The sequence below is a fragment of the Myxine glutinosa genome, chromosome 7 (assembly GCF_964187855.1).
Source record: "Myxine glutinosa chromosome 7, kmMyxGlut1.1, whole genome shotgun sequence".
Lineage (NCBI taxonomy): Eukaryota > Metazoa > Chordata > Myxini > Myxiniformes > Myxinidae > Myxine > Myxine glutinosa.
In genome coordinates, this window is record NC_136267.1 from 15,508,805 (window position 1) to 15,531,693 (window position 22,889).

Below are 22,889 nucleotides of genomic sequence, written 5' to 3' on the forward strand. Positions count from 1 at the left end.
TTTTTCCTAACCCCTAAGGTGGGGGGTACATGGACATACCCGGGAAGTTAAGTTGTGGGGGGGGGGGGGGGGGGTGCATGTAAACCCTACTCAGCCCACGGACTACAGATCCTTAACAAAATAATTATATGAATCAGATTCTTGATTCCATTGTTACATGAACACACAATGACGTCATATAAGTGCTAACATACTCTTGAATGCAAGGACAACTTATTCAGCAAGAAGTAACTACATCTACATATTATGTATTTGTATATGGTAAAGAATGTTAGTATAACTGGTATGATGACCTAAAGGTGTCATTCCAGGGTTCGAATCCCGACACAGCTATAAACTGCCATCCTGGTGTTTCATAGGCAACGTGATTCATCAATGTGTCTGCATTAGATGGTGGATGTATCATGACGTCACAATAAGAATGCGCCATTCACTGTCAAACATTCGAAAATAGTTGAATGAACAAATCCCCTCCCTGAAAATTTCCAAATCAAATCCTTTTCATATACTGTATATATATATATATATATATAATTCACCAAATGTCCGTCCGTCCGTTCGAAGGTACCGCAAAAACGGCTCAACCGATCGCAACGATATTTTGGGTGGGTATTCCTGGGACCCCTGGGAGTAAAATAGGCTATATTGTTTTTCCAGTTTTTCCAAACACGATGGAATAATATTTACCGATATGAACAGTGATGTGACTTTTATTGAAATTCTACAAATACTGTTTAGATTTTGATGACAATTATTAACCTGCCGCAAATGCGGAAGTGGACAGATTACGCAATGCGCGGGTTTGATAATATCCAAATACAACCGTCATTCAATCGTAATGTTAAATCGTTAAACGTAAATCGTGTTAATTGTTTTGTTAAAGTATCAATGGATAATTGGAATTGAGTGAATACAAGTACGATTTTGAATTCGTAATTGTATTCACCCAACCGTATGGAACTTCACATCAGGATTTAAATATTTGTTTGTCACAAATGTTGTTAAAATTTTATTTTTTACATTAATGTTATGACCCTCGCCAGAGGAGAGGGTATTGCATTTGAGTCCGTTAGTTTGTCTGTTTGTTTGTCTGTCTGTCTGTCTGTCTTTGTCCGCACAGAATAAATATGATTTTCTCTGCAACCGTTGGTCCGATTGACAGGAAATTTTCACCATAGGTGCAACTCCACCTGTAGAATTTTAAAATAATTATGACGTCATAGGTCACGTGGTTCGGCCGCCATCTTGGAAAAACCAAAAAATTTGTACCTCCATATCTCCGAAAGTGCTGACCAGAAAAAAGTGAGCCATGGCTCATTGTAAAGATCTCTCCATGGGGAATAAAATATGTTAATGATGATGTCATAGGTGCCTCCATTATGACGTCATAATTCGACAAGTACAAAATTTCATTCAATCGAGATGAAATTTCTTGAGCGCCATGTCGGCATTAACTGGTGGAGAAAAAAAACAAACGATGACGTCATGGGTCACGTGGTTCGGCCGCCATCTTGGAAAAATCGTAAAACTTTGTACCTCTATATCTCCGAAAGTGCTGACCAGAAAAAATTGAGACATGGCTCATTGTAAAGAACTCTCCATGGGGAATAAAATATGTTAATGATGATGTCATAGGTGCCTCCATTATGACGTCATAATTCCACATTACAAAACTTCATCCGATGAAGATGAAATTTCTTGAGCATAATCTCGGGATAAATTGGTGGAGAAAACATGATGATGTCATCGGTCACGTGGTTGGACCGCCATATTTGATTTAACACAAAAGCCTTAAAAACCACTGAAAATACATCCTGGCGAGGGTTTGCAATCTCAGATTGCTCTTTTTCTTGTTTCATTTGTGATTGGAGTTTTGCTGTTTGAAATGAAAAAAGAGGTATCGAGTTCAAGTGAATGACGAAATGCCGTGACGGTTTCTACTTTCTAAACGTGAATTCGCGGATCACCATATGCAGATTCGCCATTGACTGGGTATGGAACAAACGTACCCGTTTGTTTAGAATGGGTACGTTTTTCATGGAAGTCCTTCACGAACTTGCTGTCCATGTCTGACGTGTGACTGGAGGTGCTACAGGAATGTGGAATTTATTGGTTTCATGCTTTAGCATTCACCGTTTCTGCATTGTCTGTTTGCTTCTAGCCTCCCACCCGTGTGTAGTACGGGTACCTCACGAGTAGATATAATTAAACAGAAGGAGCACACTGACCCTAGATGTTTCATGACAATGATGTCATGCACATAAATTATGCTGACACATCACCTCCAAACTCGGATGGCCTCCGTGTGGCACTCGGGTCTTTGCAGACTGAGATTTATGCCTTTATGGTCACGGATAAATGTGATGTCACATCTAGCATCAGGGCGCTAGCCTTTGGTTTAATTTATTATTCCTGACTGCAAACCTCCTGACTAGTGATCAGCAGGGCAGAGACCATGGGTACGTGTGGCAGACGACACTTGTTGCTAACAGGTCATGGAGTAAATGCTGTAATGGGACTTGATCTGTGCCCTGCTGCCTCATCAGGTTAGGGGGTTCGATACCCCAGGTGGCTAGGATCTTACTATAAATTCACCAAATGTCTGTCTGTCTGTCTGTCCATCCCGCGAAAACGCCCATCCCCAGGTACCACAAAAACGGCTGAAAAGATCGCAACGATATTTTGGGAGGGTAATCCTGGGACCCCCTGGAGTAAAATAGGCTATATTGTTTTTCCAATTTCAGCTTTGGTCTCCAGCATTTTCAGGTTTGGTCTCCCGCCTAACGTTATTTTACCACACCTCTGGATACGCTTCTTTTTCTTTAGACCTTACTGGTTGACGTGAAACGCAATCGGTGGATAACTCATGACACCCAGGAACATATCGTGCTTGCCGACTCTGTTCACATCACTTCAGGGTACACACCACACCCATGAACATATCGTGCTTGCCGACTCCGTTCACATCACTTTGGGGTACACCTGACATTTTACTTCTGGGTACACTGACACTATATCGTAAGCCTTATTCATATCATATCATATTTCATTATAATAGGGCAAACGTACAGTCACGTGAAAAAGTAAGTACACCCCATGTAAAGTTTTGACTTTTTCAACATATTTCAACATACAGCTATTTGATCTTCATTTCAACAATATTGATAGATAAAGGTGATATAATATAACAAATATCATGAAACATTTACATTTTGTAGTCCATAGTATAATTTAAATAAACATAAATGCAAATTTCGCATGTGGAAAAAGTAAGTACACCCCTACATTTATCACTACTTCAAATACCTAAAATTAGAATCAGGTGCACCAGCTCAGGTGCAAATGATTAGAACATCGTTAGAGAGGATCTTGGAGGAACCTGTCTTATTTAAACCTCAGACATTTCGTTTGGTTTTCTTTGTCGTTAAAGTGTGCGGCGTCACCATGCCTAGATCAAAAGAGCTCTCTGAGGCATTCAGAAAGAAGGTTATAGATGCCTACGAGTCTGGGAAGGGATTTAAAAAGGTCTCCAAACAATTTGAAATCAATCATTCGACTGTCCGGAAGATTATCTACAAGTGGAGAAGATTCCAAACAACTGCCAATTTGTTCAGGCCAGGCCGCCCCAGCAAGTTCAGCCCGAGAGCAGACCGCAAGATGCTGAAAGAAGTCTCTAAGAACCCCCGAATGTCATCACGGGACCTACAGGTAGCTTTTGCCGCTGTTGATGTCAAAGTGCACGAGTCTACCATTAGAAAGAGGCTGCACAAATTTGATCTACATGGAAGGTGTGCCAGGAGGAAACCTTTGCTGTCCAGAAAGAACATCGGGTCAAGACTGAAGTTTGCCAATGAACACCTAGGCAAAGGCCAGCACTTCTGGAACAATGTGCTCTGGACAGATGAGTCAAAGGTAGAGCTATTTGGCCACAGTATCAGAAGACATGTTTGGCGAAAACCAAAGACAGCATTTGACCACAAGAACCTGATACCAACTGTAAAGCATGGTGGTGGAAATATTATGGTTTGGGGCAGCTTTGCTGCATCAGGGCCTGGGCAGCTCACCATCATAGGCTATATTGTTTTATATCCACTATGAATTCTTCATTGTACCAGAGGGTGCTTGAGGATAATGAGAGGCCATCTGTCGGAAAGTTGAAGCTCAACCGAAGTTGGACCTTGCAACATGACAATGACCCTAAACATACCAGTAAATCCACCAAGGAATGGCTGAGAAGAAAGAAATGGAGGGTTCTGGAATGGCCAAGTCAAAGCCCCGATCGAAATCCCATCGAGATGTTGTGGGGGGATTTGAAACGAGCTGTGCATGCAAGAAACCCCTCAAACATCGCACAGCTGAAAGAATTCTGCATGGAGTGGGCAAAATTTTCTCCCAGTCGATGTCAGAGACTGGTAGACAGTTATAAGAAACGCCTACTTGAGGTAGTTTCTGCCAAAGGGGGCAATACCACCTATTAGAGCCAAGGGTGTACTTACTTTTTCCACATGCGAAATTTGCATTTATGTTTATTTAAATTATACAATGGACGACAAAATGTAAACGTTTCATGATATTTGTTATATTATATCACCTTTATCTATCAATATTGTTGAAATGAAGATCAAATAGCTGTATGTTGAAATATGTTGAAAAAGTCAAAACTTTACATGGGGTGTACTTACTTTTTCACGTGACTGTATATGGCTATGTCGTTATGTATGTTTGTTTGTATGCGACTCAAACGTCTTCTTCTTCTTCAAATAAAATTAACACCCTCATAATTAAACCTATTAATTACGTTTAGACTGCTGAGACCCCTCAGACCTTTGATGACCCTTTAATTACCCCAAGACCCTTAAGACCACCAAGACCTGTGAAGACCCAAAATACCCTTAAAGACCTAGAATACCCTGAAGGCCCAAAACACCCCCAAAGACCCAGAAGACCCAAAACACTCAGAAGACCACAAAGACCCTTAAAGACCCTGAAGACCCAAAATACCCTGAAGACACCGAAGACACAAAACACCCCAAAGACCCAAAATACCCTTGAAGGCTCTGAGGCTCAAAAAGACTCTGAAGACTCTGAAGACCCTGAAGACCCCGAAGACCCAAAATACCCTGAAAACCCAAAACACCTTGAACACCAAAACACCCTGAAGACTATAAAGACCCTGACAACCCAAAATACCCCGAAGACCCAGAAGACCCCGAAGACCCCAAAGACCTTGAATACCCAACAGACCCAAAACACCCTGAAGACCTAAAACACTCAGCAGACCACAAAGACACTTAAATACCCTGAAGACCCCAAAGACCCAAAATACCCTGAAGGCCCTGAGGCTCAAAAATACCCCGAAGACCCAAATGTCCTTAAGACCCAAAAGATGCCGAAGACTCAAAAGACCCAGATGAACCAAAAGACCCTTTTGACCCAAAATCCCCTGAAGACACTGAAGACCCAAAAGACCCCAAAGACCCAAAACACCCTGAAGACCCCAAAAACCCTGAAGACCCCAAAGAACCAAAATACCCCAAAGACTCTTAAAGACCCAGAGGATACAAAAGACTCTTAAGACCCAAAAGCCCCTGAAGACACCGAAGACCCAAAAGACCCCAAAGACCCAAAACACCCCAAAGACCCAAAATACCCTTAAAGGCCCATAGGATCCAAAACACTCTGAAGACACAAAAGACACCGAAATGGTCAAAGATGCCTATCCCTCTGAAACGATGTGTGGTGAGGCGTGCGGAGCACGCCGAGCCACACTAGTTATATAAATTAACTCCTATGCTGCTGAAATTAGCTGAAGAAAAATGGAAAACAACATGTGGAAAAATCCCCAAACCGGATTGTATGAACCATTTTGCTAGAGAAAAGTCTTATTATAAGTTGATTCTAGTCTTCTTCATTTGTATGCAGCACAAGGCCGCGGGGTAGCATCATTGGCTGAGTGTGCGGCTGTCCCACTGATGCAATGACTGCCCTCTGCTGGTTAGGGCAAGAATTTGTCATTTGTTCCGGGTGTCGGTGATAGCTCGCCTCCTCTTCGCTGAGGACGCCACAGGATTCTTAACATCCACCAACTAATTCCAGCAGACAGGACGCCTGCTTAACGTCCATCTGAGGGACGGTACACATATTGATGAATCGCACAGCCTGTGAAACACCGGGGATGACATTTTGTAGCTGGGTCGGGATTCAATCCCTGGCTAGATTACCTGGTTACGTACAATCCGAATACAGTTCTTGTTGTTCTCCTCCTCTTCCCTTTATAAGGGGTGAGGTCCAATAGCACCAAGCTTCTGCCCTGCCTTGATCACGATACTCCTCCACTTCCCTCTGTCCTCGGCCAACTCTCTCCACCCCCCAACCACCCCACTTTACCTTTATCCCTCATCACACAACCCTCCCACCTCAAACGTGGTCTACCTCTTTTCCTCCTACTTTTCTACGTCGACTTTGCTAGCCATTCTCATCGGGTTAGCGCACTGGACAGCCGGCTTTATATCTCGTCCAAAACATAGGTGTGATCCGAGATGCAGTGCCTCCTTCTGGCATCGCATCGGAACACCAAGTGCAACTTCAACACGGCCCTAACCAAAACCAGAAAAGTTAAGGCCGAGCACAATCCAATCTGAGCTGTTCTGCTGTCCCCTATTGTGTTCACTTGTGCCATCTGATGGGATTTGGTGCAATGCTGCATTCATCATCAAAACAATGCAAGACTTGCCCTTTATGACGCAGTTGTGGTTAAAAAGTACAACATCGGGCACGTTGGCGTGCCAGGACAGCGCGGACAGGGCCAGCCTGGACACGTTCTCCCATGGAGGGATATTAAGATGGCCGTCCACTGTAGTTACAAATGGCGAACGTCATTTAGAACACCGAGATGTGTGTGTTAGATGCCAAATTGCTCTATTTGGATGTGTTCAGTTTATAATGCGCTTGCTGTGAATCAACAGGTCATTGCTGAGCCAATTCTGTTGTCTGATTGGTACCAGATGGCAAGGAAAGAAGCCACATGTGAGTTAGTGGTGGTCGTACCGAGTTCATGGGCGGCTGTGTATGCCGCGGGGAGTCCGTCGTCCTCGATAACTGAGCAGCTTCTCCGTGGATCGCACATGGTGCCCACGTCAGCCATGCCGAGCGTGTCGCAAGTATGAGGCCCGCACAAGTCCTGGGAATGGAAGCAACATTCATTGGTGTCAATGGTGTTTATTATTATTGTTATATCCTATGAACGTTCTAAGTATGGATAATTAAATAATTAAAGATGAATTACTGGCACCATAGATAGTATGATTTTATTTGTCTAATTATATATTTCTGTTGAGTACACTTGGAGTTTGATTTGATGTGAATGAGATTTGAACGTTTTTGTTAGGGTTAGGGTTAGGACACAAAATAGAAAAGGATGTAACAGAGTGAAAAGGACAGTGGAAAGAGAAGAGAGCGGAGCGCACAAACATCAGGTAGAGGGACAAAATAGAGGAAGACTTGGAGGAATAAAGGACTTGGGGAAGAACGAGAGCAGTGGAGGAAGACACTGGGGGTGAACAAGATGGATACAGGCACCAACTCTCAATCACAGAAGTGGAATGGAAAACTGGAGAAGAAGCAGAAATGGAACAAAAAAGAAATAACTGAATTAAATTGAAGAAGAGTGAGGGGGTGGGCTTTGGGAAGATTAATGAGGGTTGAAAAGATGATGGTTGTGGATGGGGTATGAGCTGAGATGTTGGTGAATGGCTGTCCATAATGTCCACCTTTGGCCTAGTTTGGTCCATCAGACATTCTGTCTGTATGTTTGTCTCTGTACTGCACGGAGTTGCGCAGACCATCGACCCCCATCGGATAGATAAGGCCACTGGTATGCCAAGTCAGCATCCACCGAGCGATTGTTGGGGTGGAGCAAAGGGCAATGACCTTGTTTCTGATTGGAATGATCTTGCGGGTTCGAGTCCGGATGCGTCCTCTTTGCAGGATGGCATTTCCTGTCCCAGCAGTATAACCGCAGTTGCATTGGACATTTCATTACAAACCATTAGAAGTCATAACAAAATGTCAACTTGTTCATCGAGGGGCCTAAGCTGACGCTCAGGAAGTAGTGCAAGAGCAGTTGTTTTTATTGGAAGAGGAAACCATAGTGTTTGCCCTGAGGTTGTGGGCCTTTTGATAGAGGAGGTGATGGAATAGTCTGTGTAACTTTAGCACAACACATGACATTGTTATTTATAAAACCTCATTATCTATTCAGAACACTACTAGTTGGTTGGCATGTAAGTGATGTAACCAACAACTGGTTAAAGTACAACCAATGAATGCAGAACTTGATGTAACCGAGCAACGTCTCCCTGGACATATCCGGGCTATTCGACATAGTCTGGCATCTTGCTCTGCTTGCGGAATGCTGGGCCGGACTTGCACCTGGATTTCTGACTTCCTCCACTCAGGTAGTGAATGCGTTGCCATCAATAAAACCCTCTCCACCTATCATAATAGAGGTTGGAGTTCCTCAACGCAGTTTCGAGCCCAGTCTTGTTCCTCGTCTACATAGATGAACTCTCCGATGCTCTAGCAAACTCTCTCTTCCTTTATGTAGATGACTCTCTCATTGTAGATGACTATTGTGTTGACAGTAACCCTAACACACCGGTAGCAGACGGCAGGTGTCACTCTTGGCTGATCTAGAATTTCTTGATGCCGGTCTGATAAATGGAACATGTCTTTAAATCTTCGCAATGTCACCGTCTCACCCTGTTGCTCCAGAAGGATCCTCAAATTGACCCACCTATCTATTTTCACGGTCACTCAATAGAAGAGATGCAGTATCTTGCACGTTGACGCCTCACCATCGGGCATGACCTCTTCTGGGCTGTCCAGATACAAAGCTGACCTCCAAAATCAGCACAGACTGGGCATCCTTTGTGGCTCCATGTCATTCCTTGAAAAATCAGAAGTGCTCACAGCTTACGAGACCTCTGTCTGTAGCTCAATGCAGCACTGCTCTCCACTGTGGCCTGGTGATCCTGCTTCACATCAGACTCTCCTGGATTCTGTGAAATCTAAAGCTCTCAACATCATTGGCACCTCCACAATGAGTTTTCTATCACCTCTCCTCTGGCACCCTGATATGAAATCGAAGAATCGAAGACCGAGCGATCCTGTGGACCATCGAGGAGAAGGGCTGCAATGGGGTTTCAGAGCAATTAGTTGGTAAATAAGGGACGAGTAGGGTTTTTTGTATACCAAGTCGAGTTTCTTTTAACCTCAACAATAGAGTGTAGTGAACAGACATTCGTGTTAAAAGATTGGCTTTAAAAACATATCCTTACGAAGGGAGACAGACAAACACACAAACGGACATTGTGTTTTTTTATGGTAAATTGGATATTGCATGGCACCGATCATATACAAAGGCACCGATCATATACAAAGGCACCGATCATATACAAATGCACCGATCATATACAAAGGCACCGATCACAAATTAAATCCGGTTCATAGTCTTGGACATCATCATTGTACACGCCAGTTGGGGAGAGGGCCCATCTTGGCCTATTCTTTGGACTTCATCATTGTACACGCCAGTCAGAGAGAGGGCCCATCTTGGCCTATTCTTTGGACTTCATCATTGTACACGCCAGTCAGAGGGCCCATCTTGGCCTATTCTTTGGACATCATCATTGTACACGCCAGTTGGGGAGAGGGCCCATCTTGGCCTATTCTTTGGACTTCATCATTGTACTCGCCAGTTGGAGAGAGGGCCCATCTTGGCCTATTCTTTGGACTTCATCATTGTACACGCCAGTTGGGGAGAGGGCCCATCTTGGCCTATTCTTTGGACTTCATCATTGTACACGCCAGTTGGGGAGAGGGCCCATCTTGGCTTATTCTTTGGACTTCATCATTGTACTCGCCAGTTAGAGAGAGGGCCCATCTTGGCCTATTCTTTGGACTTCATCCTTGTACTCGCCAGTTAGAGAGAGGGCCCATCTTGGCCTAGACGTCTTCATCTTCACAACTCTCTTAATCTCGGATTATCCTTCATCGGGCTCATCAATCCTAAGTCGACGGCCCATACATCCACCGACAATGCACGATAGACATTAGTGATTTTCGATCTCGATGGGTCGATGTCGATCACTGTTTTGTCCAAAAGAACTGTGCAAGACTAGTTAAGTGATTCAATTAAAAAAACTTCTAATAATATCCTTTTCATTTCCCATGATGCAATTGAATCCCTTGTGTGTGAGATAATCTTATAAAAACCCTATTGCAGTAACAAAGACGGTAGATAGACGAGTACGTACAAATCTAATGTCCAAGCCCAAGGCACAATCCTAATACGTCACAATCATTTCCCCAAATTGATGTTGGGGTGTTGTATGGAGCACACATGATATCAGAGATTTGCACAAATAAATATTGAAAGGGAAATGTGAGACTGTCTATATATTACGTACTCATAGTGAGTGGGAAGGTTTTGAAAGGAAGGACGATTGAACAAGGAAGAAGAGACAGAGGTGTGGGGAGAAAGTGATGTGGCAGGAAGAGGGCAGAGATGGATATTACAACAATAATTTACATTGGATATTACAAGAGAGAAACAATAAATAAAATTCAACAATTACATGTTTGTCTATAAATGCACACCTGCAACCCCTCACTATACCCATGTAGATCCATATAGATATACCTTTACTACGTCGATACAGTCCTTTAATAAAACTTATCAGAGATAGATCAGACCCGGTCGAACGACAGGCCTAGCCAGCCGGTTCGTGAAAGACTTGGGCCAAGCTTGCCCCGGCCTACCCCACAAGAACATGGGTAAAACTGTGTCTGATAAAGAAGAAGAAAGATGTCGATCAGACCACCTGGTCATAGGAAACGCCTATTTAAAAAATTGTGCTCATCCCAAAATACTGAAAATGGGCGTCTATATATTGCGTATGCACGTGTAGGTAAAATAATAATAATATAACAATTTAGAAAGTGAAGATAAAGGAAGATGATGGAAGATCACGAATGAACCATGTAATGAGGAGAGCCTTTAAAAATGTCACAATGTTTGTGTACGTATTAAATAGATGCCCCCAAATACTGTAATGAAATACTAACATGGAACTAACATGGTGTTTGAAAGAAATTCCAGCAAAAACTTGTGAAATACGAGAGTTCATAGAACACCTTACCCGGCATTTGAAAAGGTATGACATGGGCGGGGTCTACGAGCGAGAAATTTGATTGGTTGGAATGATGATAAATGCCGTGGGGTCTGTGAGCTACAAATTTGGTTAGTCGTGATGACGTAAAAGGCCGTGGGGTCTGTGAGCGGAAAATTTGGTTAGTCGTGATGACGTAAAATGCCGTGGTGTCTGTGAGCGGCAGATTTGATTGGTCGTGATGATGTAAAATGCCGTGGGGTCTGTGAGCTACAAATTTGGTTAGTCGTGATGACGTAAAAGGCCGTGGGGTCTGTGAGCGGCAGATTTGAATGGTCATGATGACGTAAAATGCCGTGGGGTCTGTGAGCTACAAATTTGGTTAGTCGCGATGACGTAAAAGGCCGTGGGGTCTGTGAGCGGCAGATTTGATTGGTCATGATGACGTAAAATGCCGTGGGGTCTGTGAGCTACAAATTTGGTTAGTCGTGATGTCGTAAAAGGCCGTGGGGTCTGTGAGCGGCACATTTGATTGGTCGTGATGACGTAAAATGCCGTGGGGTCTGTGAGCTACAAATTTGGTTAGTCGTGATGACGTAAAATGCCGTGGGGTCTGCGAGCAGAAAATTTGATTGGTTGTGATGACGTAAAATGCAGTGGGGTCTGTGAGCGGCAGATTTGATTGGTCGTGATGACGTAAAATGCTGTGGGGTCTGCGAGCGGAAAATTTGATTGGTTGTGATGACGTAAAATGCCGTGGAGTCTGCGAGCGGAAAATTTGATTGGTTGTGATGACGTAAAATGCTGTGGGGTCTGCGAGCGGAAAATTTGATTGGTCGTGATAACGTAAAATGCCGTGGGGTCTGCGAGCGGCAAATTTGATTGGTTGTGATAATGTAAAATGCTGTGGGTCTGCGAGCGGCAAATTTGATTGGTTGTGATGACGTAAAATGCTGTGGGGTCTGCGAGGGGAAAATTTGATTGGTTGTGATAACATAAATTGCCGAGGGGTCTGCGACGGGAAAATTTGTTGGTTGTGATGACGTAAAATGCAGTGGGGTCTGCGAGCGGCAAATTTGATTGGTTGTGATGACGTAAAATGCTGTGGGGTCTGCGAGGGGAAAATTTGATTGGTTGTGATGACGTAAAATGCCGTGGGGTCTGCGAGCGGAAAATTTGATTGGTTGTGATGACGTAAAATGCTGTGGGGTCTGCGACGGGAAAATTTGATTGGTTGTGATGACGTAAAATGCAGTGGGGTCTGTGAGCGGAAAATTTGATTGGTTGTGATGACGTAAAATGCTGTGGGGTCTGCGAGCGGCAAATTTGATTGGTTGTGATGACGTAAAATGCTGTGGGGTCTGCGACGGGAAAATTTGATTAGTCGTGATAACGTAAATTGCCAAGGGGTCTGCGACGGGAAAATTTGATTGGTTGTGATGACGTAAAATGCAGTGGGGTCTGCGAGCGGCAAATTTGATTGGTTGTGATGACGTAAAATGCCGTGGGGTCTGCGAGCGGAAAATTTGATTGGTTGTGATGACGTAAAATGCAGTGGGGTCTGTGAGCGGCAGATTTGATTGGTCGTGATGACGTAAAATGCTGTGGGGTCTGCGAGCGGCAAATTTGATTGGTTGTGATGACGTAAAATGCCGTGGGGTCTGCGAGGGGAAAATTTGATTGGTTGCGATGACGTAAAATGCTGTGGGATCTGCGAGCGGGAAATTTGATTGGTTGTGATGACGTAAAATGCCGTGGGTCTGCGCGCGGCAAATTTGATTGGTTGTGATGACGTAAAATGCCATGGGGTCTGCGAGGGGAAAATTTGATTGGTTGTGATGACGTAAAATGCCGTGGGGTCTGCGAGCGGAAAATTTGATTGGTTGTGATGACGTAAAATGCCGTGGGGTCTGCGAGTGGCAAATTTGATTGGTTGTGATGACATAAAATGCTGTGGGGTCTGCGAGCGGCAAATTTGATTGGTTGTGATGACATAAAATGCCGTGGGGTCTGCGAGCGGCAAATTTGATTTGTCGTGATGACGTAAAATGCCGTGGGGTCTGCGAGCGGCAAATTTGATTGGTTGTGATGACGTAAAATGCCGTGGGGTCTGCGAGCGGCAAATTTGATTGGTCATGATGACGTAAAATGCCGTGGGGTCTGCGAGCGGCAAATTTGATTGGTCGTGATGACGTAAAATAACGTGGGGTCTGCGAGCGGAAAACTTGATTGGTTGTGATGACGTAAAATGCCGTGGGGTCTGCGAGCGGCAAATTTGATTGGTCGTGATAACGTAAAATGCCGTGGGGTCTGCGAGCGGCAAATTTGATTGGTCGTGATGGCGTAAAATGCCGTGGGGTCTGCGAGCGGCAAATTTGATTGGTTGTGATGACGTAAAATGCCGTGGGGTCTGCGAGTGGCAAATTTGATTGGTTATGATGACGTAAAATGCCGTGGTGTCTGCGAGGGGAAAATTTGATTAGTCGTGATGACGTAAAATGCCGTGGGGTCTGTGAGCGGCAAATTTGATTGGTCGTGATGACGTAAAATGCCGTAACATTTTGTCCAAGTACTGCTAAACGGAAAGATTTTGAAAGTGCCAACAAGGCGATATGTGTTCTTCAGTGTTCAAATATGTACTTAAATTAAACTAAAATAAAGGTTTTAGAGGTTGTAGAAAAAATAATTCGGAAGTTTACCACCGTTGATGCAGCGTCTTATACATCACCTTATATTTTACACAACAGTCAAGTCAGACACAAAGTGAACCAATCACTTAACCCCACTTTTCGCTTCGCGCGCATGGGGGGTAATGACCTCTCTTACCGGAGGAAGACAACAATGATGTCAGTGGTGAAATCAGTCAATATACGGAGGGCAATGAAAGTGCATTTGAGGTTATTACCCCATGTACAGGAAGCGAAAAGTGGGGTTTAGCGATTGGATCAGTTTGTTTGTCTGTCTGTCTGTCCACAAACGTCAGTTAATGATTGAGGAAAATTTTAAATAAAATTGAATGTTGTATTTTGAACACAAATTGGAAAACGAACCTGTAATTTAGCAGTACTTTGGCTCTGAATCGGTCCCAATCGCGCATGCGCAGACAGGGGTGAGATATGTTGTCTATCTGCCTGTCTAACAGGCAAACAAAATTTAAAATCATTCCAAACAGGAAACTCACTGTTTTTAAGGATGTCAAAAAGGACGCAAAGAACAGGCAGGAATAACTAATATATCGTGTTAGATAAGGTGGTGTAAAAGACGCTGGCATCAACGGCGGTAAACGTCTGGGGAGAAAATATTTTTTCAACCTTTAAAAATGTTTATTTTATTTCAATTTAACTATTTACTTGAACATTGTAGAAGACAAATCTCCTTTTTAACACTTTCAAAACCATTCCGTGTATCAGTACTTGGACAAATGTTAGGTTACGTCATCCCGACCAACAAATTTTGCGCTCGCCAAATTGAAACGATTCCAATGCAGTCTGGAGAGCAGTGACGTTATTGATGGAGGTGAATGGGTTGTTGACACTGACCTTACACCACCTATACACCTGTGAACTGCTCCACACAATAGCCAACTAAAGGTGCTTATTGGGACTTGCGAGTATCATGGACAAGTACGTACGTATATGTACAGTATATACCGTACTGACCTTCAGTAAAACGGTATCCACGCACTTTGCGACGTCATATAGTAACAGCATTGTGCGATTTAACAGGACCCGTTTCTAATGGTGAATCATCCTCGAGGAACGTGGACGCAACACCTGATGTGCTGTATTCAACGTGCGCTTTTCAGCCGCGGGACTCCTTCGTGACGTCACTCGCGTGGGAACGGAACCGTGTGCGTCGTTCGGGGGAAAGACTTTCCCGCCCGAGAAGCTCACTGTCTGGATCGAGTGTATTCGGACGATTTATTAATGCAATTACAGAAAGGGTGTTAAGGTCCTGGTAACGCACAGTTATTTACTACAAAAACATCATAATGTCTACCATACCACCTACCACGCCATCTACCACACTATCCGCCACACCACCACGACACCATCTACCACACCACCTACCACACCATCTACCACACCACCTACCACACCATCTACCACACCACTTACCACGCCACCTACCACACCAACATCTACCACGACACCATCTACCACACCACCTACCACGCCATCTACCACACTATCCGCCACACCACCACGACACCATCTACCATACCACCTACCACACTATCCGCCACACCACCACGACACCATCTACCACACCATCTACCCCACCACCTACCACACCATCTACCACACCATCTACCACACCATCTACCACACCATCTACCACACCACCTACCACACCTACCACACCAACATCTACCACGACACCATCTACCACATCACCACGACACCACCTACCACATCGCCTACCACTCCACCTACCACACCACCTACCACGCCACCTACCATGCCACCTACCACACCACCCAACACATCGCCACGATACCATCTACCACACCACCACGATACCATCTACCACACCACCACGATACCATCTACCACACCACCACGATACCATCTACCACACCACCATCTACCATGACCACCTACCACTCCACCTACCACACCACTACGACACCACATACGACACCACCTACCACGCCACTTTTTTTTTTTTTTTTTTTTTTTTTTTTGTACACAAGATCGAGGCTCGTGAAAGAGCGAACATTAATCACACAGAAAGATAAACAGACACATAAAACAAATAACATCGGGAGCGGTAGACAAGATGGGGAGAGAGGGGGAAGGACACAAACACAACATTTGAGAGCAGGGACCGAGACACATGGAGACATCGAGAGCTCTGTGGGAGGGAGAGGGCTTTGGGGGGGGAGGCATGTGAAGGGGGGGGGGGGTGGGAGAGGTATAAACATATGGACACTGCCAGGATTTCCAGGAAAGAAGTTGGAATTTCAAACAAGGTGGGTCTGGGGTGAATTAGTGGGGGTAGAAAAGATCAAGGTTATGGATGGGGGAAGATAAGAGATGGTGGTGAACAGCTGTTTTAAAGACCTGGAGGGAGGAGAGGGATTGAAGGGAGTGTGGGAGTTTGTTCCACAGGCGGGAGAAAAGAGGAATGAAAGAGTGAAGGTGAGCAGAGAGCCGAGATTTCGGCAGTTTAACCATCAGAGGGTTGCTGGCAGATCTTGTGCGACCTGTAGGAATATTTGGGGGACAGAGCACAGAGAGAGCTGGGGGAGCAAGGCCGGAGAGGAGTCGGTAGAAGACAGAAAGGCCACCTACCTGCCTGCGGTGAGTGAGTGAAAGGCCCTCAGAGATAGCTTCATCGCGGGAGATTCCAATGATTTTGAAAGCTTTGGATTCAACAGCGTGAAGCCGAGCCAGGTGTGAGGCAGGAGCACCAGCCCATAGGGGAGAACAGTATTCCATTGAGCTGCGGATGAAAGCCTTGTATGTGGTGAGGAGCTCAGGTGTGCCGAGGAAGGACTTCGCACGACGGAGGATGCCCAGTCGGCGACTGGCTTTGGAGGCCAGCTTGGAAATGTGGTTTTCCCAATAAAGATCATGGCAGATAGTGAGACCCAAAAGCTTGAGTGACAGAACTTCTTGGAGAGGATTGTTGAGAAAGTAGATGGGAGGGTTGTCCAGTCGATCTTTTCGGAGAGACATAGTAAGAGAGTGAGATTTGTCAGGATTGAAAGACATGTGACCTTACCAAACCATCTACCACACCACCACGACACCACCTACCACATCACCATGATACCACCTACTACAACACCTACGACTCCACCTACCACGCCACCTACCACACCACTATGACACCACCATCACACCATCTACCACATCACCTATTACCCCACTATGACACCACCACACCACCACAAACCACCTACCACACCACCACGAAACCGCCTACCACGCCACCTACCACACCAACATCTACAACGCCACCATCTACCACACCACCTACCACCCACCACCACACGTTATGGAAAAAGCCCTGCAGGAGCAGGACCTGTACTGTACAGTGGTTTACACACACCAGCTGGTATACCACACGTGATATACGTAATGGCACATACCGAACATTACAGGGATGGATATAAATACCGCCTCACACCAACAATAAGCAACACGTAGCCTACCATCCGAACATACCGTTTATATATTCCCATCTAATAATGGCTATAAAGCTTCAGCTGTGCGCCATTCTTCCTTGGGAATCTGAACGCGAGCGAGGGAGAGTGGAAAATGTGCGCAGGAGGGAGGAAGAGGAGGGCAGGGAGACCGAGTGGAACGACTGAGCGAACCTCGACCCCACCTTCTTGGTGAACAGCACGGCCGTGTCGAAGTGCTCGATGTGCTTGTCCGCGGCGCGATTCAAGCGCTTTTGCCAAGAGCAGAATGTCCGCAGAGTGAGCGCCGCGTTGCTCGACACTTTGGGTCCTTTGTCCTTGACCCCGAGGATGAGTAAACGGACTACGACGAGGCGGACGGCGTTCTGGAGGCTCGGGTGTCGGTAGAGCCTCGCTGCGATCCCCATGAGAGTGAGCAAGTAGTGCTCGAGGTCATTGCCGTGGTGTCTCACCATGGATTCGTCCGCCACGACGAGGGTCTCCACAAAGCGGGCTTTGGACGCGAAGCGCTTGACGCGTCTGAGCGGGCGAGTCCACCCTTGGATGTTTTCGGCCGTCGAGGTGTTGACCCCACAACGAGACGCCCACACGGGTTGAGCTTCTCTTCCCGGGTCACGGCGTTCACGGGTCTCGAGCACGTGTTGCTCAAGCACGACCCTTCCTTCGCGGACCCATCGAGGGTCGTGCACCACTGGGATCTTAACTTTAGGCTGAACTCTCGGGCTTATGAAGTACTCTTGACCATGAACCCAGAAGGACCCCATGAGTCCACCGCAGATGCTCAGCGCCGCAGTGGACTCTTGATCTCCGTCGACCGATCCCGAGTAGAAACACGACCGCAGCGGGTCCGAGCTGTAGGCACTAGGGTCAGGAGGAACCCCCAACCGGCTCTCTGAATACCCCGGGGCAAGAAATTCGTCGTCTGGTTGAAGCTCCAGTGAGAAACGTCGTCCAAACGCTCCAATGGACACCGACACGGCTCCGAGTTGTCCATTGTGTCTGACGTTGGTGCTGAGCTCTGGATTGGTGAACTCCTTGTGTCTGACCCGTGCAGTGGTCGTTGTGAGGAAGCACAGAGCCGCCATGAGGAGTCGACGCATGCTGCTTGAGCTGGAGCCTGAGGTGGCGGCTTCGAGTGGACCTCCCTGGTGGACCTGCAGCTGGAACGAGCGCTCTATTGGAAGTTGGATTTGCAACTCAAGTCGGAGTTCAGCAAACTGTGGCTCTGTATGGGACAATCTCATGGGACAATCTTTACCGAGACATAGTCTTCCTCACACTCTTCTTTTTCTTCTTCTTCCTCCTCCTCGGTTTGTAACTTTATTGGTTTCCAATATGTGGTCCTCGGTCGGTCTCAGTCTTTCTCTACATCTCCCACATGTCGCGAATTGCTCTTCGCTTCGTCTCCGGCTCCGTTCGCAGCGCGTCTGGCTTTTGGCCCCGGAGGAAGCGGGGAATGAAGGAGAGAGGGGGAGGTTGCTGGAGATGGGGAGGGGCAATGGGAGTGCAGGACGATGTAGCGGAGGGAGAAGTAAGGTACTGGAAGAGATGCACCATAGTGAGAGAGGTCTCCAGAGGGCATTATTATATAGACCAGCGGCAAAAAGGGGAGGTGTGCAATGGTCGGTCACTTTGGGTCTTCCCTAGTTCATATGGACACCATTTCCGGACAGCGATGATTCAACCTCAATTGCTTCATCAGCAGGAAAAGAAAAAGCGACTGTATGGTGAGAGGGGAAGCGAAGGTGCAATGAGGCACGGGAAGGGTAAGAAGGTGAAGGTTGTAGGTTGGAGAGGGTGGGGCTGAGGAGGGGGGAGGGGAGCAGGGAGGGGAAAGTAGATCAAATCTGGAAAATTTGGAGCTTGGGGAGCGATGGATGAAAGAGTGAGCAATCCGTAAGTTTTTCAGTTAGTAGGGAGTGGAGAGTTTCAGAGGTGTGAGAGAGGAAGGTGCACACCTGTGCAGTAACAGGTTAGGAATAATGGGCTGGTGGTTGTGTAAAGAGTGAACGGGCTGGTTGGAGAGTGGAAGTGATGGGATGAGAGATTCATGGCATGGGACGGAGGGGTCACAAGGAACCCAACAAGGCACATTTTGAAAGTCACGTGGATTCGACAAAGTTTCCATCGATACCTTTCCAGATGTCAACGTCCCAATCATTGAGATTGAATGGAATGCAATGAGCCATGGGCTCACAGGTAAGAAATTCCCATAATCCTTGAATGTAAATAAGAGATCAGTTGTTTTTAACAAACATTCCTCGATCTTTGCCAAATAATGTCCATTATGACAGAAACAAACCGTGCTGAAAACACCAAAAGCTTACAATCCCAAATAGTCCATGCAGGTGTAAAGCTGGCTATCCAATTACTTGGACTTTCTGTGGAAATTTTCAAATCCCACGATTTTAAAAAAAAAGGGCCGTTGAGCATCTGTATCCTGGGAGGATGTCGGTTTATGAAGCAAACTGTAAACCACCCTCTCCTAAAAGGGTTGGGTTTTCATCTCCACCGCATCTGATATTCATTCCACCTGGGAATACTTTCACAAAAGCCTACTTCCTCTCAAGCACCGGCTTATCCCATCCGGATATGCGATCCATCCTCTGGGAGTCTAGGCCCTGGTACATGGAATCCTGCGGAGATCAGGTGGTCGCAGTTGAGCGACTTGCTTTCTCAACATGGAAAACGAACCTGACTGCAGGTAACTTTAGTTCAATCCGTAAGGTTCACAACAGGTGTGTCCATCCTAAGGATGCCAGAAAACACCATCTTGCAAATCTCTCCAACCAGTTTCCTTCCGCCGAGTCAGGGTGGCACCTGTCATGTCTGTCTCTGGTACATCCTGTCTCTCACTTCAGACTCTACTGCTGACGAGACAGGATATTTCAACTCGGTGTCTGCCTCCAACATTGTGTACACAATCCCAACCATCATGCTGTCCACAGCACCAACCCCTGGTGTCCACTGCCCGATTGACTACGTGTGATTCACCACGTCATTAGTGAGAGGCCCAGATGGCATCGGTGCCCATGTTCTGAAATCCTGCTCCGCCATTCTTGCTCCCCTTCTATCTTACATATTCAGTCATTCCTTCTTTCACCACCTCCTGTCTGCAAGGTGCAAGGAAGTTAGCAACCATCACTCACCTGCACAGATCTTACCAATTACAGACTACGCAGCACATGTCTCCAAGTGGCATTATTGGCTGAAGGTGCGGATGTGCCACTGATGCAACAACCTCAGTAGGTTAGAGCAGGAATAGGTAATTTGTCCAGGTTGCTGATAACTCGCCTGCTCTTCAAAGGATACCTTGGAATCTTTAACATCCCCCGAGTACAAGTAAAGTAGTTGAATCCATTATTTGTGCCGACACGACATCAGCATTCCTCTTTTGGAAAAAACATAATCTCTGACGATCGGTTTGGATTCTGTCCTACTCACTCAACTCTGGACATCCTGTTGCTGGTCTCTCTCAACAATGGTCAAAAGGCCTGAATCTCAAACAGTATGTCATGCAGGACCATCTCCTTGGATATATCTGGGGCATTTGACACATTCTGGTATTCTTCCTTGCATACCACCTTGTTACCTACAGCAGACCGGCTCCATACCTTTGCATACCACCTTGTTACCTACAGCAGACCGGCTCCATACCATTGCATACCACCTTGTTACCTACAGCAGACCGGCTCTATACCTTTGCATACCACCTTGTTACCTACAGCAGACCGGCTCCATACCTTTGCATACCACCTTGTTCCTACAGCAGACCAGCTCCATACCTTTGCATACCACCTTGTTACCTACAGCAGACTGGCTCCATACCTTTGCATACCACCTTGTTACCTACAGCAGACCGGCTCCATACCTTTGCATTCCACCTTGTTACCTACGGCAGACCGGCTCCATACCTTTGCATACCACCTTGTTATCTACAGCAGACTGGCTCCATACCTTTGCATACCACCTTGTTACCTACAGCAGACCGGCTCCATACCTTTGCATACCACCTTGTTCCCTCCAGCAGACCGGCTCCATACCTTTCCATACCACCTTGTTACCTACAGCATACCAGACTGGCTTCATACCTTTCCATACTACCTTGTTACCTCCAGCATACCAGACTGGCTTCATACCTTTGCATACTACCTTGTTACCTACAGCATACCAGACTGGCGTCATACCTTTCCATACTACCTTGTTACCGACAGCATACCAGACTGGCTTCATACCTTTCCATACTACCTTGTTACCGACAGCATACCAGACTGGCTTCATACTTTTGCATGCTACCTTGTTACCTACAGCATACCAGACTGGCTTCATATCTTTCCATACTACCTTGTTACCTACAGCATACCACACCGGCTTCATACCTTTCCATACTACCTTGTTACCTACAGCATACCAGACCGGCTTCATACATTTCCATACTACCTTGTTACCTACAGCATACCAGACCGGCTTCATACCTTTCCATACTACCTTGTTACCTACAGCATACCAGACCGGCTTCATACCTTTCCATGCTACCTTGTTACCTACAGCATACCAGACCGGCTCCATACCTTTCCATGGTAACTTGTTACCTACAGCATACCGGCTCCATACCTTTGCATACTACCTTGTTACCTACAGCATACCAGACTGGCTTCATACCTTTCCATGCTACCTTGTTACCTACAGCATACCAGACCGGCTCCATACCTTTCCATGCTACCTTGTTACCTACAGCATACCAGCTCCATACCTTTGCATACTACCTTGTTACCTACAGCATACCATACCGGCTTCATACCTTTGCATGCTACCTTGTTACCTACAGCATACCAGACTGGCTTCATACCTTTCCATGCTACCTTGTTACCTGCAGCATACCGGCTCCATACCTTTCCATACTACCTTGTTACCTACAGCATACCAGACTGGCTTCATACCTTTCCATGCTACCTTGTTACCTGCAGCATACCGGCTCCATACCTTTCCATACTACCTTGTTACCTACAGCATACCAGACCGGCTTCATACCTTTCCATACTACCTTGTTACCTTCCAGCATACCAGACTGGCTTCATACTTTCCATACTACCTTGTTACCTACAGCATACCAGACTGGCTTCATACCTTTGCATACTACCTTGTTACCTACAGCATACCAGACCAACTTTATACCTAGCTTTATCTCCTCCTCAGGTCACACAGTCAATGTGTTGCTATCAATGGAATCCTCTCCTCTTCCAGAGTAGGCTGGAGTACCCCAGCACCGCATCGAATGCCCATACCTTTTCCTCATATACATAAATAACCTCTCAGATGCTCCATACCTTTTCATACCACCTTGTTACCTACAGCATACAAGACTGGCTTCATACCTTTCCATGCTACCTTGTTACCTACAGCATACCAGACCGGCTCCATACCTTTCCATGCTACCTTGTTACCTACAGCATACCGGCTCATACCTTTGCATACTACCTTGTTACCTACAGCATACCAGACTGGCTTCATACCTTTGCATGCTACCTTGTTACCTACAGCATACCAGACTGGCTTCATACCTT

General features: G+C 46.0%; 1 protein-coding gene and 1 long non-coding RNA gene across 2 annotated transcripts in view; one reads left to right on the forward strand and one right to left on the reverse strand.

Annotated features, from left to right (window-relative positions):
- LOC137430987 (A disintegrin and metalloproteinase with thrombospondin motifs 15) overlaps positions 1 to 18,754 on the reverse strand; it is a 49,464-nt gene extending 30,710 nt beyond the window's left edge. Inside the window, exons 1-2 of the mRNA XM_068121807.2 lie at positions 17,511 to 18,754; positions 7,048 to 7,180 (exon numbers count right to left, since the gene is read on the reverse strand). Of these exons, the coding sequence (XP_067977908.2) occupies positions 7,048 to 7,180; positions 17,511 to 18,569 (1,192 nt within the window). The 5' untranslated portion in view covers positions 18,570 to 18,754. The remainder of the gene's footprint in view (positions 1 to 7,047; positions 7,181 to 17,510) is intronic.
- A 567-nt stretch (positions 18,755 to 19,321) lies between these two features.
- LOC137430988 (uncharacterized) overlaps positions 19,322 to 22,889 on the forward strand; it is a 12,749-nt gene continuing 9,181 nt past the window's right edge. Inside the window, exon 1 of the long non-coding RNA XR_010985170.2 lies at positions 19,322 to 19,524. This is a non-coding gene — a long non-coding RNA (uncharacterized LOC137430988). The remainder of the gene's footprint in view (positions 19,525 to 22,889) is intronic.